Raw genomic sequence first — 15,119 nt, forward strand, 5'->3', positions numbered from 1 at the left:
TGTCCCTATGACACAACTGTTGGCCAAGACTGCACTGCACTGAACTCCCTGAATGGCTGGATACTATTGGCCCAGTGGTTCCTGAACGTCCTGTATGGCAAGATACTATTAGTCCAATGGGTCCAGGCAAGTGAGTGTAGATCAGATGTCAACCACGTGATAGGGTTACTGTTTGCTCTAATAGCAGAGATGCTACGGTCAAAATATTGATCCTTCCAAAGTTTCAAGACCTGTCACAATAAGAATAGATACAGTAGTTGTTCAAGCAACCAAAAAGTATGTTATCCTTTCATTGCAAATAAAATAACTTTTGAAGACCTTGTTTGTCTGCTATTTTCTTAATGTCAAATAACGTGTCCTAAATTCTCGTACATTACCTCTGTTGAAATAGTTCAAGTATTCAGGTTTTTGTTGTTTTGAGGTGAGAGTTCTTGAACCATTCCAAAGTAACAAAAACAAAATGTCAAACTAATTCTGAAAATCACATTTAAGCCATGTGACTCGACATGTGACTCTCACACTGTTAACCACCATGACCATGTGTCAGTGTTGTCGCTTGTGAAATTCCAAAAAAGGCTGCCTGACCTGAACCCAGGGGCCATAAAACACATCTACACTGAACTGTAAACATTTCATTTCCCTCAACTGTTAATGACAGTTTGTTCCTCTGCTGATGTTGATCATGGACATTTTGATGTGATGTGGTATTAGACATGTTGGGCAAGCTCCATTAAGACCCCAATGTGTTTGTGCTATGGGGTTAGGGGTGGAGGCAGTGTCAGTGTCAGGGGTCATAGTGGGAGGAGCCTGGCCTGGCAGAGACCACTCCGTTCCAAGCTAAAGTCACTCGATATGAGGGATGACGGGCACCAAAATAGCCCTCCAGAGTGTATATAGGGACCCTCTCCCACCTGCTCCATCAGACCACCAGCCTGTACAAAGCCAGAGGAAACTGTAGTGACATACAAAAGGACGGGAGAAACAAGACAGGAGGCACGAGGGAGAAATCCAGAGAACCAGAAGGAAAGAAAGACATAAAAAGAGGAAGTTTGGCCAGTGTGAATTGACTTTGGGAAAGTTTTGGTACTCTGCAGAGAGAGTAGCGGTGCTACTCTGGTTGGAAACTCAAGGATCAGAAGGAAGTGAAAAAAGTCAAGGAGGATAAAGCGTGAAAAGGACAAAGGAATTAGTTTCCTGGATTGCAAAGTTTTCTTGGATTTCTCCCACCCCTCCTCCTGGGCTGAGCGCATAGGGGGAGGAAGAACCGTGTTGACCGCAGGGATGAAGTATAGCTACCAGCTACCAGTGTCATCGTACACCACGCGATATAGTCAGTACACACCAATGACGTACACACCAACACACTACACCCCCAGCAATTACACACCTACGCATTACACCCCCAGCAATTACACACCTACGCACTACACCCCCACCAATTACACACCGACGCACTACACCCCCACCAAATACACACCCACTTCATATACCCAAACAAAGTACAGCTCAACTCACTACACCCCCACAAGCTACACCCCATCACTTTACACACCTACACACAAAACCAGTTCCAGTTACACCCCTTCGTACAGCAAAGGAACACGTTACAGTGCTGCTGCACGTCACACAGCACACATACCTGCACAGCAGACTCCTGCACCTCTACCACTCAAGCCAGTCCGGGCTGTACACTTCTCCAATGACATTATCTTCCAGGACCTTGTCCGACATGGTGAGATGGAGCAGATTGGACGCTTTATGAGAGCGAAGAAAGTACGTCTGCATACCCTGTTCCCATCTGGTGAGTGAATCTACAAATACATAAAGACAGGGGAAAGTGTTGAGAGATTGACAGGAGTTACCACAGCAGGCAATGGCACCTACAACTGTCTGCATAAAAATATAGTCACTAACTACAACAGCTTATTTTTCGGAGTGATATTGTGTTGACAAATATAAAACTACTGAGAGGTTAAAGGGTCTCAAATATTTATTTATATTCTAAACCAGTAAAAGAATAAAGGCTCTAAATAATTGTTTGACAAATGCATAGTGAAAGTTCAGAAAAGTTCTGAAGTTAAAAGCAGGGGTTGAAATGACAGAAAAGCAGTGTAAGGGTATGTACAGGGCAGCTGAGCCCTCTTCTGACTGTGCCCATGTATGGTGCTCTGTGTACAGGTATGGCAGCACTCCATGAGGCCGTACTCACAGGGAACCTGGATTGCGTGAAGCTGCTGGTGAGATATGGAGCTGATGTCCACCAGAGAGATGAGGACGGCTGGACGCCGCTGCACATGGCCTGCAGTGATGGCTTCCCCGAAATCGCCAGGTTGGTGTACAAATGAAACACAAACTCATAAAACGTCCACAGAAATATTTCCCTACAGTACGGAGACCACAAAACACAACATTCAATTGATCTATCATGCAACGTTGCTGCCTCTTCCAGAAGTAACTCTTCTGACAAAAGGCAGGTAGTGAACCATACTGACCTCGGTGACCTGATTGAACCAGACATATGCAGCATTTCATAGCCAGTGTGAATATAGACAATGAAGACGCCTTGTTTGAATGTGACTTGTGCTGAACAACACTGTATTTTGTCCCTCCTTAGCTATCTGCTCTCTCTTGGTGCCAGTGCATTTGCAGAGAACGAGAACGGGGAGAAGCCAGCGGACCTTATTGACCCAGACTGTAAGGAGCTGGTCAATCTATTTGAGGCAGGCTCTGTGTAACTCACTAGCCACCTACAGAACAGGACCTGAAGGAGCTTGATGTGGACAGATGGATAGTGTACCCTGGTCCTGAGACTAGCTTCTTGGAATGGAAAAGCCCAGCCAGAGAGAATGAGAAAATCTGGGACAAAGGACCAGGCCACTTTTCCTGCTACAGAGCACTTGTAGCCTATTGTTTTCTAAATGCATAATTGTGACTCACAATGCTTTTTGGAGCGGTTTTGTATATCAAGTTGGACAATACTTTGTAAAGGTTGTTATTTTTTGTAGCTTTTTCATTCTTTGCTTAAAAGAAGTTGGCTACTTTTTGTTTGATGCTTTTCCACAAAAACATGCAAACCAGTCTTGTCACTTTAGTTGTCACAAACAGCATCTCAGGCTGTTCATAGCACCAGCAGCTTTCAGTTTCCCAGATCATGTAGCACCACATACCAAAAAATACAGTGTGACACACCACAGTAAACAGTTATTTAATCTGTGTAATGAATCAATAGGGTATGTCTTCATTCTGATTACCCAATGAGATCATCCAGCCCAATTCTGTGATCAATCTTATAAAAATCTGACTGTCCATTGCTTGAATTTTCCAAAACTACGCAGCATTGAGGATAGTTCCTGCATATGGGCAGAGACTATTTTCAACTCACTGCTTCCAAAATACAGATAGAGTACAGACTGTATTTGGCATTGTTCTCTGCATTTAGCCTGTGTGTTTATGGCTTGGGAAAAGTTGTGTGTATCATCTCTGCTGGGCAGAGAGAGGGCGTCAATAGCAATTCACATCAAAAATGACATTTCATTTGGTAGGCCAGAGATCATTGGAAAATAGCTACTATGCCATACACGCACTGGTGCTGCTGTATTGGCATTTTTCCTATTATGCTTGGCAGTTGTTATTTTCTGAAATAGTTAACAGTGTTGCTGAAAGAGTAAGTGGTATTCTGCCCATTTCAACTAATCTAATGAATTTCACCAATGAACGTCTTATTTTTTTACAAAATATTTTCATAATGGTGCTTTTTATAAATATTGATGAAATTAATTGGTGAGGACGCAACTCTTTTCTATCTCACTGATTGACTCTTGATGGAAAACTCTACGTAGCCTATTATAGGTTATGATAAGGATCACCTAGAGGAAAAGGGTAACGAGCTGCTAGTTCACATAATTTCATTAAAATAACGTTTTTACGTTTTTAAACAGTAATTTCATATCAACCTGAGGTTTATGTTTAGGCTTAGTGTGGCGTTCACATGCTGTCAGAAATCTCTGAAGTGTGGAGTTCTGACTTGGAAGTTTCACTTGAACGACCCTCAAGTCGTACGGTGAATCCCAAACCAGGCCCTCGCCCCTACCAACTAACTCATTTGTAGAGCCCTCAATTTTATGTGTTACTGATCAAATTCAGAGGGTTACTTCAAAAGTGGCAAGGGGACCCAATAAACCAATCGACTTCGGGACACACTTGTGACTTGAATGATGCAATTACACAGGTATATAATAATACAAGCATACAATTTTAATGACAAAATTCCATCATGTTTCTTCCAATGAGAAAACATTTATTTCGTTTAGGGTCAAAGTAGTCAGATGGGGTGGTGTGTTTTGGGGGATAGTGTATAGATGTTCAGGTTTAGATGGTGGTGCAATTTAAGATTTTCCCATTCCCTTTTCCCTTTTTTGTTTGTGACCAAAATGTGCAATCTGCACTCTGACCTGCGAAAGGCAGCAATACACAACACAGCGTCTACTCTGCTGGAAAACCACATGAAGACAAAGAAGAAGTTTGAACACGGTAATACACCTTTGTCGGAGGACTGGGCGAGCAAGAGGATGGATGGCGAGAGGAAGCGAGGCAGAAAGAAGGGTGCGAGGTGCAAACCTGAACTGACGGTGAAATACAAGCTGAGTACTTTCTCCTTTAGGTTAAGTACAGTAGAGAAAAATGCATGTTACGCACCTGAAGATCCTGAGCAGTCGACGGATAATGATCTTGAAATTGATCCTGAAATACAGTGGGGAGAACAAGTATTTGATAACCTGCAAAATCGTCAGTGTTTCCTACTTACAAAGCATGATAGGTCTGTAATTTTTATCATATGTACACTTCAACTGTGAGAGACAGAATCTAAAACAAAAATCCAGAAAATCACATTGTATGATTTTTAAGTAATTAATTAGCATTTTATTGCATGACATAAGTATTTGATACCTCAGAAAAGCAGACCATAATATTTGGTACAGAAACCTTTGTTTGCAATTACAGAGATCATACGTTTCCTGTAGTTCTTGACCAGGTTTGCACACACTGCAGCAGGGATTTTGGCCCACTCCTCCATACAGACCTTCTCCAGATCCTTCAGGTTTCGGGGCTGTCACTGGGCAATACGGACTTTCAGCTCCCTCCAAAGATTTTCTATTAGGTTCAGGTCTGGAGACTGGCTAGGCCACTCCAGGACCTTGAGATGCTTCTTACAGAGCCACTCCTTAGTTGCCCTGGCTGTGTGTTTCAGGTCATTGTCATGCTGGAAGACCGAGCCACGACCCATCTTCAATGCTCGTACTGAGGGAAGGAGGTTGTTGGCCAAGATCTCGCGATATATGGCCCCATCCATCCTCCCCTCAATAAGGTGCAGTCATCCTGTTCCCTTTGCAGAAAAGCATCCCCAAAGAATGATGCTTCCACCTCCATGCTTCACGGTTGGGATGGTGTTCTTGGGGTTGTACTCATCCTTCTTCTTCCTCCAAACACGGCGAGTGGAGTTTAGACCAAAAAGCTATATTTTTGTCTCATCAGGCCACATGACCTTCTCCCATTCCTCCTTTGGATCATCCAGATGCTCATTGACAAACTTCAGATGGGCCTGGACATGCGCTGGTTTGAGCAGGTGGACCTTGCGTGTGCTGCAGGATTTGAATCCATGACGGCAGTGTGTTTCCATATGTTTGATGGCATTCCATTTTCTCAGTTTCTGACATTATTGTGAACCAGACTCCTATGCCACATGCGCTGCTACTACAGTCTATTATCTATGCTGTTGCCTAGTCACTTTAACCCTACTTATATGTACAGTACATACAGTTGAAGTCAGAAGTTTACATACACTTAGGTTGGAGTCATTTAAACTTTTTTTTCAATCACCCCACAAATTTCTTGTTAAACTTCTTATGGCTGCAATCCCGTTAACGGAAGCGATTTGACAACAGCCAGTCAAAGTGTAGGGCGCCATTTTCAAAACATCAAAAATCTCATAATTAACATTTGTTAATCCCACCACGGTGTCCGATTTCAAATATGCTTTACAGCAAAAGCACCACAAACGATTATGTTAGGTCACCACATAGCCACAGAAAAACACAGCCATTTTTTTCAGGCAAAGAGAGGAGTTTCAAAAAGCAGAAAATAGAGATAAAATGAATCACTACCCTTTGATGATCTTCATCAGATGACACTAATAGGACTTCATGTTACACAATACATGTATGTTTTGGTTGATAAAGTTCATATTTAGCAAAATATGAGTTTACATTGGCGCGTTACATTCACTAGTTCCAAAAACATTAGGTGATTTTGCAATGCCACATAATTAAACAGAAATACTCATCATAAATGTAGATGATAATACACGTTATACACATGGAATTATAGATATACCTCTCCTTAATGCAACCGCTGTGTCTGATTTCAAAAAAACTTTACGGAAATATTTGTCACAATAGCCGCCATGTTGACGTCAACATAAACAAGAAATTACATGATAAATATTCCCTTACCTTTGATGATCTACACCAGAAAGCACTCCAGGAATCCCAGGTCCACAATAAATGTTTGTTTTGTTCGAAAATGTCCGTTATTTATGTCCAAATACCTTCTTTTGTGAGCGCGTTTGGTATACATATCCAAACGCTCATTCTGGTCAGCGTTATATCGGACAAAAACTTCAAAAAGTATATTACCGGTCGAAGAAACATTTCAAACTAAGTACAGAATCAATCATTAGGATGTTTTTAACATATAGCTTCAATAAAGTTCCAACCTGAGTACTCCTTCTTGTCTTCCTGAGCAATGGAACACAAGTGACTACCATGAGGAATAAGCATGATCAGAAAATGGCTGATTGCCAGACACCTGACTGATTCTGCTATCATTCACACCCACAACACCATAGAAGTGTCATTATAATTTCTATTGATGGTTGACATCTAGTGGAACCTCTAGGCAGTGCAACATCATTAATATCTCAGGGGGATTTCATTGGGGACTCTGGTGAATACATACAAAGCTCAGATTTCTGACTGCCTGTTTTGATTTCAATTCCGGATTTTGCCTGCCATATGAGTTCAGACATAATTCAAACCGTTTTAGAATATGCATATATTAGCAACTAAGACTGAGGAGCAGGCCGGTTACTTTAGGCACCTTATTCATCCAAGCTACTCAATACTGCCTCCCAGCCATAAGAAGTTAATTAATTAACAAACTATAGTTTTGGCAAGTCGTTTAGGACATCTACCGTGTGCATGACACAAGTCATTTTTCCAACAATTGTTTACAGACAGATTATTTCACGTATAATTCACTGTATCACAATTCCAGTGGGTCAGAAGTTTACATACACTAAGTTGACTGTGCCTTTAAACAGCTTGGAAAATTCCAGAAAATCATGTCATGGCTTTAGAAGCTTCTGATAGGCTAATTTACATTATTTGAGTCAATTGGGGGTGCACCTGTGGATGTATTTTAAGGCCTACCTTCAAACTCAGTGCCTCTTAGCTTGACATCATGGGAAAATCAAAAGAAATCAGCCAAGAACTCACAAAAACAATTGTAGACCTCCACAAGTCTGGTTCATCCTTGGGAGCAATTTTCAAACGCCTGAAGGTACCACGTTCGTCTGTACAAACAATAGTACGCAAGTATAAACACCATGGGACCACGCAGCTGTCATACCGCTCAGGAAGGACGCACGTTCTGTCTCCTAGAGATGAATGTACTTTGGTGCGAAAAGTGCAAATCAATCCCAGAACAAAAGCAAAGCACCCTGTGAAGATGCTGGAGGAAACGGTTACAAAAGTATCCACATCCACAGTAAAATGAGTCCTTTATCTACATAACCTGAAAAGTTGCTCAGCATGGAAGAAGTCACTGCTCCAAAACCGCCACAAAAATGCCAGACTACGGTTTACAATTGCACATGAGGACAAAGATTGTACTTTTTGGAGAAATGTCCTCTGGTCTGAAATAGAACTGTTTGGCCATAAGGGGGTGCTTGCAAACCGAAGAACACGATCCCAACCGTGAAGCACAGGGGGTGGCAGCAATCATGTTGTGGGGGTGCTTTGCTGCAGGAGGGCATGATGCACTTTACAAAATAGATGGCATCATGAGGTAGTAAAATTATGTGGATATATATTGAAGCAACATCTCAAGACATCAGTCAGTTAAAGCTTGGTCACAAATGGGTCTTCCAAATGGACATCGACCCCAAGCATACTTCCAAAGTTGTGGCAAAATGGCTTAAGGACAACAAAGTCGAGGTATTGGAGTGGCCATCACAAAGCCCTGACCTCAATCCCATAAAACATTTGTGGGCAGAACTAAAAAAGCGTCCGTGAGCAAGGAGGCCTACAAACCTGACCAGCTCTGTCAGGAGGAATGGGCCATAATTTGCCCAATTTATTGTGGAAAGCTTGTGGAAGGCTACCTGAAACAAATGTTTAATGTTTAAATGCCAAATACTAATTAATGAATGTTAACTTCTGACCCACTGGGAATGTGATGAAAGACATAAAAGCTTAAATAAATCCTTATCTCTACTATTATTCTGACATTTCACATTCTTAAAATAAAGTGGTGATCTTAACTGACCCAAGACAGTGAATTCTTTCTAGGATTAAATGTATTTGGCTAACACGGAACCCAAAACGGCTGTGTGTGTGCGCCATCGTGCATACATTTATTTTATCCCCCTACACCAAACGCGATCACGACATGCAGGTTAAAGAGACAAAAAGTGAGTAAAAAACACCCTAAATATGTTTAGAACCACAAATGAACTGCGATTCTTTTTTTTACGTCACAATTCCAACCCTCCTTCTTTATCTGGGCTTGGGACTGGCAAAAGTGACCCAAAAGAGACACTCTGGCAGAGTTACTTAGTTTTTATTAGATTTTTTTTGTTTAGTTTTTTACATTTTCATCCCGCCCTGAATGTAAGTCAGGGCGGGATCAGCCAGCGGCGATTTCCTGCACGCTTGGTTCATTTGCAGTCTGGATGCAGAGGGGCGCTGACTGCAGCTGGGAGAGACTGCTGCACGAGGACTGGGCTGCCTGTGAGTGATTTGGGACTGGGGCTCACGGCAGCACCCGCTGCTCGTTGAGAAGAGTAAGAACAATACGTGCTTTCACGTCAGAGTCTCCAATAACACCAGAAAAAGTCGCTAGATTTGTCGCTAGTCGCTTTTTTGAAAATGTGTGCTAGATGGGTCTGAATACTCGCTAAATATAGCGACAACGTCGCTAAATTGGCAACACTGCTTTGAGCCCCACAGTGGAGGTGTCATAATACCCATAAAACCTAGCGTCAAGCAGGGAAATGGTGTGGGGCTCTATATCGGCGTTACTCTGGACCCTGATCTCTCTCTTGAAGAACATGTCAAGACCATTTCAAGGACAGCTTTTTTCCATCTACGTAACATTGCAAAAATCAGAAACTTTCTGTCCAAAAATTATGCAGTAAAATGTATCCATGCTTTTGTCACTTCTAGGTTAGACTACTGCAATGCTCTACTTTCCGGCTACCCGGATAAAGCACTAAATAAACTTCAGTTAGTGCTAAATACGGCTGCTAGAATCCTGACTAGAACCAAAAAATGTGATCATATTACTCCAGTGCTAGCCTCTACACAGGCTTCCTGTCAAAGCAAGGGCTGATTTCAAGGTTTTACTGCTAACCTACAAAGCATTACATGGTCTTGCCCCTACCTATCTTTCTGATTTGGTCCTGCCGTACATAACTACACGTACGCTACGGTCACAAGACGCAGGCCTCCTAATTGTCCCTAGAATTTCTAAGCAAACAGCTGGAGGCAGGGCTTTCTTCTATAGAGCTCCATTTTTATGGAACGGTCTGCCTACCCATGTCAGAGACGCAAACTCGGTCTCAACCTTTAAGTCTTTACTGAAGCCTCATCTCTTCAGTGGGTCATATGATTGAGTGTAGTCTGGCCCAGGAGTGGGAAGGTGAACGGAAAGGCTCTGGAGCAACGAACCGCCCTTGCTGTCTCTGCCTGGCCGGTTCCCCTGTTTCCACTGGGATTCTCTGCCTCTAACCCTATTACAGGGGCTGAGTCACTGGCTTGCTGGGTCTCTCTCATGCCGTCCCTGGAAGGGGTGCGTCACCTGAGTGGGTTGATTCACTGATGTGGTCATCCTGTCTGGGTTGGCGCCCCCCCTTGGGTTGTGCCATGGCGGAGATTTTTGTGGGCTATACTCAGCCTTGTCTCAGGATGGTAAGTTGGTGGTTGAAGATATCCCTCTAGTGGTGTGGGGGCTGTGCTTTGGCAAAGTGGGTGGGGTTATATCCTTCCTGTTTGGCCCTGTCCGGGGGTGTCCTCGGATGGGGCCACAGTGTCTCCTGACCCCTCCTGTCCTAGCCTCCAGTATTTATGCTGCAGTAGTTTGTGTCGGGGGGCTAGGGTCAGTTTGTTATATCTGGAGTACTTCTCCTGTCCTATTCGGTGTCCTGTGTGAATCTAAGTGTGCGTTCTCTAATTCTCTCCTTCTCTCTTTCTTTCTCTCTCTCTCGGAGGACCTGAGCCCTAGGACCATGCCCCAGGACTACCTGACATGATGACTCCTTGCTGTCCCCAGTCCACCTGGCCGTGCTGCTGCTCCAGTTTCAACTGTTCTGTCTTATTATTATTCAACCATGCTGGTCATTTATGAACATTTGAACATCTTGGCCATGTTCTGTTATAATCTCTACCCGGCACAGCCAGAAGAGGACTGGCCACCCCACATAGCCTGGTTCCTCTCTAGGTTTCTTCCTAGGTTTTGGGCTTTCTAGGGAGTTTTTCCTAGCCACCATGCTTCTACACCTGCATTGCTTGCTGTTTGGGGTTTTAGGCTGGGTTTCTGTACAGCACTTTGAGATATCAGCTGATGTACGAAGGGCTATATAAATACATTTGATTTGATATTGACATGCTATTTTTTACTTGTTATCGTTAACTCTTCATTGTTGGATAAGGACCCATAAATGTAAGCAGTTCACTGTTAGTCTACGAAGCATGTGACAAATAATATTTGATTTGAGTAGTAGGCCACTACAGGGTTACATGGCGTCTCATTTTCCTTTTATTGTGAACAAATGTGAAATGTACTTTCCAAACTGTGAAAGGCAGCAATACGCAACCACGTGTCTAGTCTGCCGGAAAACCACACGAAGAAGAAAAAAGCAACACACATTTCTCAATAATGATGATATATTTTCAACAAGATGGTGGTGTACACATTCTTTTGATTACTTCATGGAGCCCAAAAAAAAGTATTTAATTTAATATTGGAGCAATTTCTAAATTTAAACGAACCCCCCGGCAACTAGACATGGACATTTAGATTAAATGCGTTCTTCCAAGTCGGGAACTGAGGAAGCATCATCAAGTTGGTCGAAAATTATCTGTGCTACATTTAACATTACCTACCTAATAACGCATATAAGCCAGCTGGAACAGTAGTGGTCTGACTAGGGCTTGGTGATATTTTTAATAACTAAGGTGCATTATGATGATGATTTTTAATTGCTAGTGTGTATTTTTTTAGGGCCTATAAACTCAGGTAAGGGTATTTTTAGCCAATGCTTTTTCTAACTTCTTCTCAAGCTGGTCTATGGTCTGTTTTATTTAAACAAGTACCAAAAAGACCCGATCAGAGAGGGTAAATGTTGGAGAGAAGGCATTCATAGAAGCATCACTTTGGGATTTTAACATTAATTTGAACCAACAAACCTATTAAGTTTGGTTTACTTCCGTTTTAAATTACTTGCCCAGAAATGATTGGTTGGCATTGGCAACCGTTTTAGCCGATGGGAGGCCTAGCTCGCTAACGCTAGTTACATCTTGTTGGCTGAATAAAGAAAGCGAAAGGAAGCCGGATCTAAAGACAGGTTTGTAAACAGTTTACATCTTGGTAATTTTTGGATTATTTCAAGATGGCTATAGCGTTCTAAATTAATATGCCACTGCTGTTGGAAACATTTAATTTGTACTATTGTCTGGATATATTCAGCTAGATAAAGTTAAATGGATTAGCTAATAATATTAGATGTTGATAACGTGTAGCAAACATTCGCTAGATAGCTTATTCGGTACCATAACGTTAGCTTGATAGTTAGCTAACGTTATCCTTTATCTGTCAGCCAGTACTTCAACCGCAAGCTAATTTCTAATCCAACAAAAATGTCAATTTAAAATATACGATATTGGGTAACGTTAGTTAGCAAGCTAGGTGCTTCATATTTTACGAGTCGCTGGTCAATATGAGTTGGCTAGTATAATTTATTGTTAGCTGTCTTAGCTAATGTTAGCTAGCTCGCTTGTGTAACGTTAAGTGTCAGATACAAACATGTAAACATTGAAGCATAAGTAACATCAATAAGCAAGCTAATGCCGGTAGTGTGGCATCCAATGTAGCTTTCTGGCTGTGTAGTTAAGTAACTATATTTTGCAGTCTGTTTTTAGCTAGCTAGCTTTCAAATGTCAACATTCCTCTATTGTTTGTGATTGGTGTCTTTATTTAGAATGAATCATGTCACGCCTTGTTTCCACCACTAGCTATCCAACAGAGGATCAGGAAGGTTCATACTCTCTCAACCCCTTCCCCCCCACCCCCCCAATTATTCATTAGAAGGGAGCAAGAGACAGACTGCACACAGAATGAGGTTGGAAGAGAGTTGTTTACCTGTTATGGTTGTGTTGTGTGGTAACTATATCAAGCTGTATCTTGTAGAATCAGGTATACTGCATGTATGCCAGAAAAATGTATGTTGTTTTCCAGCCTGTCTGTTCTGTGTTTTCATTCTTTCTTGCTGTTTTGCTGTTTGTTTTTTATTTGTTTTTTATTTGTATCTTTGCTGCTTTATAGCTCATCTGCTCCCAGGATGGTGAACAACTACAAGCGGACTTCCAGCCCTCGGTCTCCTACGAACAGTGGGGAGCTCTTCACTCCAGCGCATGAGGAGAATGTGCGTTTCATCCACGACAGTGAGTCTGCCTCAGAAGGCCGATCTCTTACAAAACTAGCCCTTAACGTCTCTCACCTGAGTAGGCTTATATGTTGGCCATCAACATGAGCCATAGCTCCTTACAGAGCCCCTGTACCACTGAGCTCAGATGAGCCATTTGGATTAAATGTGGTATGTAAGGAGATGGTTGAAAGCTGGCATGTGTATGCTTCTTTACAGCCTGGCAGTGTGTGCTCAGAGACATCCGGTCACCACAGAGCAGCGAACGCAAAGACCGTGGACCACAGGAGTATGTGGAAAAGAACCCTAATCCCAACTTAAATTGTAAGTGACTTGATGGATCTGAGTATGTTTGTCATTTAAACAGGCTATTTACTAGATTTGTCAAAAAGACGGAGTAGTAATGTTGTTTTTATCCTTTCTTGCAGCTTTCACACCAGTTGACCTGAGTGACCTCAAGAAACGCAACACACAGGACTCCAAGAAGTCCTAGTCTTTCTCTTTATAGTCAACAGCTTTTTTTCTGCACCAATTATCCTTGAGAACTTTCTCTTCCTCTGTCAGCCAGCAAGTTAACCTTTTGGCCATTCCTGCCCAGAATTCCGGTCCTCTGTCTGCCCACCTGGACTAACAGCTTGCCCATTCAACAGCAGTGGGCTGATGTCCTAACAACCACAACAATTTTGGAGTTCCTTATCCACCCCAGTCCCCCCCCCCCTCCTCTTTCTCTGTCCAGGCTCAATATTTTCTTACCCTACCTCTCATCTGGTTGACGTGGAATGCAAGAAAGCTGGCATTTGATTTCCAGGGATTCTCTCTTACGGTTCTTGGTTTTACAGCCATGAATTTTTCATTTTCACTCTTTTTTTAATGTGAATGTGATTGATGCAGAGTTTCAATGAAATATGCTGACATCCTGATGCCGAAGTACAGATGGTGTAAAAATTCTTCATGGGACACTTTAAAGGACTGCAGTCTTAAATATTGAGTTTTCTTTTCAATCTACAAAGGATAACGCTGAAGGGCTGACATTCTTTTTTTGGAAGATAGTTGAATTGTAGATATATTTGGAATGGAAACTGATTGTACGGCTGAGTTTTGGAAGCCAAAAATTCTTTAGGATAAATGCCAACATTTTTTCATATAAATTCATGCCCCTAAAATGGACTTCAAGTAGACATCGCCACATTGACTTCCCAGCCTTGAAATTTTTTTTTGAATAAAATACTTTTACAGTATTTCACTCTCAATGCATTGGTCATAGATGTTCTGACCTAAATTTACTTTTTGGATGTGTTACCTATATACTCCCCAATGATGTATGTACAAACATCACATAACCTACAGTATGATGGTAAATGATTGTTGTCTCATGCTCTTTGTTTTGTTTGTGCATTGGTACTGAAAACAGTGTAATAGGCTACTGAACAAAAATATAATTGCGACATGCAACAATTTCAACGATTTTACTGAATGCATTTCATATAAGGCAATCAGTCAACTTAAATGAATTCATTAGGCCCTAATCTATGGATTTCACATGACTGGGCCGGAATACAACCATGGATGGGCCTTGGCGGGCATAAGCCCACCCACTAAGTTTTTCCCCACAAAAGGGTTTTTATTACAGATAGAAATACTCCTCAGCAACCTCTCCACACCCCCCTCATACGATCCCGCAGGTGAAGAAGCCGGATGTTGAGGTCCTGGGCTGACGTGGTTAGATGTGGTCTGCCATATTCTCTAAAACAATGTTCGAGGCACCTTGTGTAGAAATTAACATAAAATTACCTGGCAACAGCGCTGGTTGACATTCCTGCAGTCAGCATGACTATTGCACTCTCCCTAAAAGCTTGAGGCATTGTGTTGTGTGACAAATTAGTGGCCTTTTATTGTCCCTAGCACAAGGCGCACCTGTGTAATAATCATGCTGTTTAATCAGCTTCATGATATGCCACACCTGTCAGGTGGATGGATTTTCTTGGCAAAGGAGAAATGCTCACTAACAGGGATGTAAACAAATTTGTACACAAAATTTGAGAGAAATAAGCTTTTTGTGCATATGGAAAACATGGGACCAACACTTTACATGTGTTTATTTTCATTGTATGTATAGTCAGCCATATTTCTTTCTCTGATC

General features: G+C 42.1%; 2 protein-coding genes across 8 annotated transcripts; both read left to right on the forward strand.

The window, feature by feature from the left end:
• Positions 1-933: 933 nt before the first annotated feature.
• LOC124016026 (protein phosphatase 1 regulatory subunit 27-like) lies at positions 934-3,777 on the forward strand. Of its 3 annotated transcripts, XM_046331545.1 has the most exons (4): positions 934-1,330; positions 1,717-1,801; positions 2,179-2,329; positions 2,615-3,777. In XM_046331545.1, the coding sequence occupies exons 2-4, from the start codon at positions 1,738-1,740 to the stop codon at positions 2,733-2,735; spliced, it is 336 nt and encodes a 111-aa protein (XP_046187501.1). In that variant the 5' UTR covers positions 934-1,330; positions 1,717-1,737; the 3' UTR covers positions 2,736-3,777. The 3 variants fall into 3 exon arrangements, with proteins under 3 accessions (XP_046187501.1, XP_046187499.1, XP_046187500.1); XM_046331543.1 differs by having other exon boundaries at positions 934-1,801; XM_046331544.1 differs by having other exon boundaries at positions 934-1,801; positions 2,639-3,777.
• A 5,301-nt stretch (positions 3,778-9,078) lies between these two features.
• On the forward strand, positions 9,079-14,440 carry LOC124016280 (mapk-regulated corepressor-interacting protein 1). 5 transcript variants are annotated; one of them, XM_046331826.1, is made up of 5 exons: positions 11,218-11,902; positions 12,570-12,676; positions 12,880-12,998; positions 13,199-13,303; positions 13,408-14,440. In XM_046331826.1, exons 2-5 carry the CDS (start codon positions 12,672-12,674, stop codon positions 13,470-13,472), a joined length of 294 nt encoding a protein of 97 aa, XP_046187782.1. In that variant the 5' UTR covers positions 11,218-11,902; positions 12,570-12,671; the 3' UTR covers positions 13,473-14,440. The 5 variants fall into 5 exon arrangements, with proteins under 5 accessions (XP_046187785.1, XP_046187784.1, XP_046187782.1 ...); XM_046331829.1 differs by lacking the exons at positions 11,218-11,902; positions 12,570-12,676 and adding an exon at positions 9,079-9,121; XM_046331828.1 differs by lacking the exon at positions 12,570-12,676 and having other exon boundaries at positions 11,216-11,902.
• The last annotated feature ends 679 nt before the right edge of the window (positions 14,441-15,119 follow it).

The sequence above is a fragment of the Oncorhynchus gorbuscha genome, linkage group LG26 (assembly GCF_021184085.1).
Source record: "Oncorhynchus gorbuscha isolate QuinsamMale2020 ecotype Even-year linkage group LG26, OgorEven_v1.0, whole genome shotgun sequence".
NCBI classification, from domain to species: Eukaryota; Metazoa; Chordata; class Actinopteri; order Salmoniformes; family Salmonidae; genus Oncorhynchus; species Oncorhynchus gorbuscha.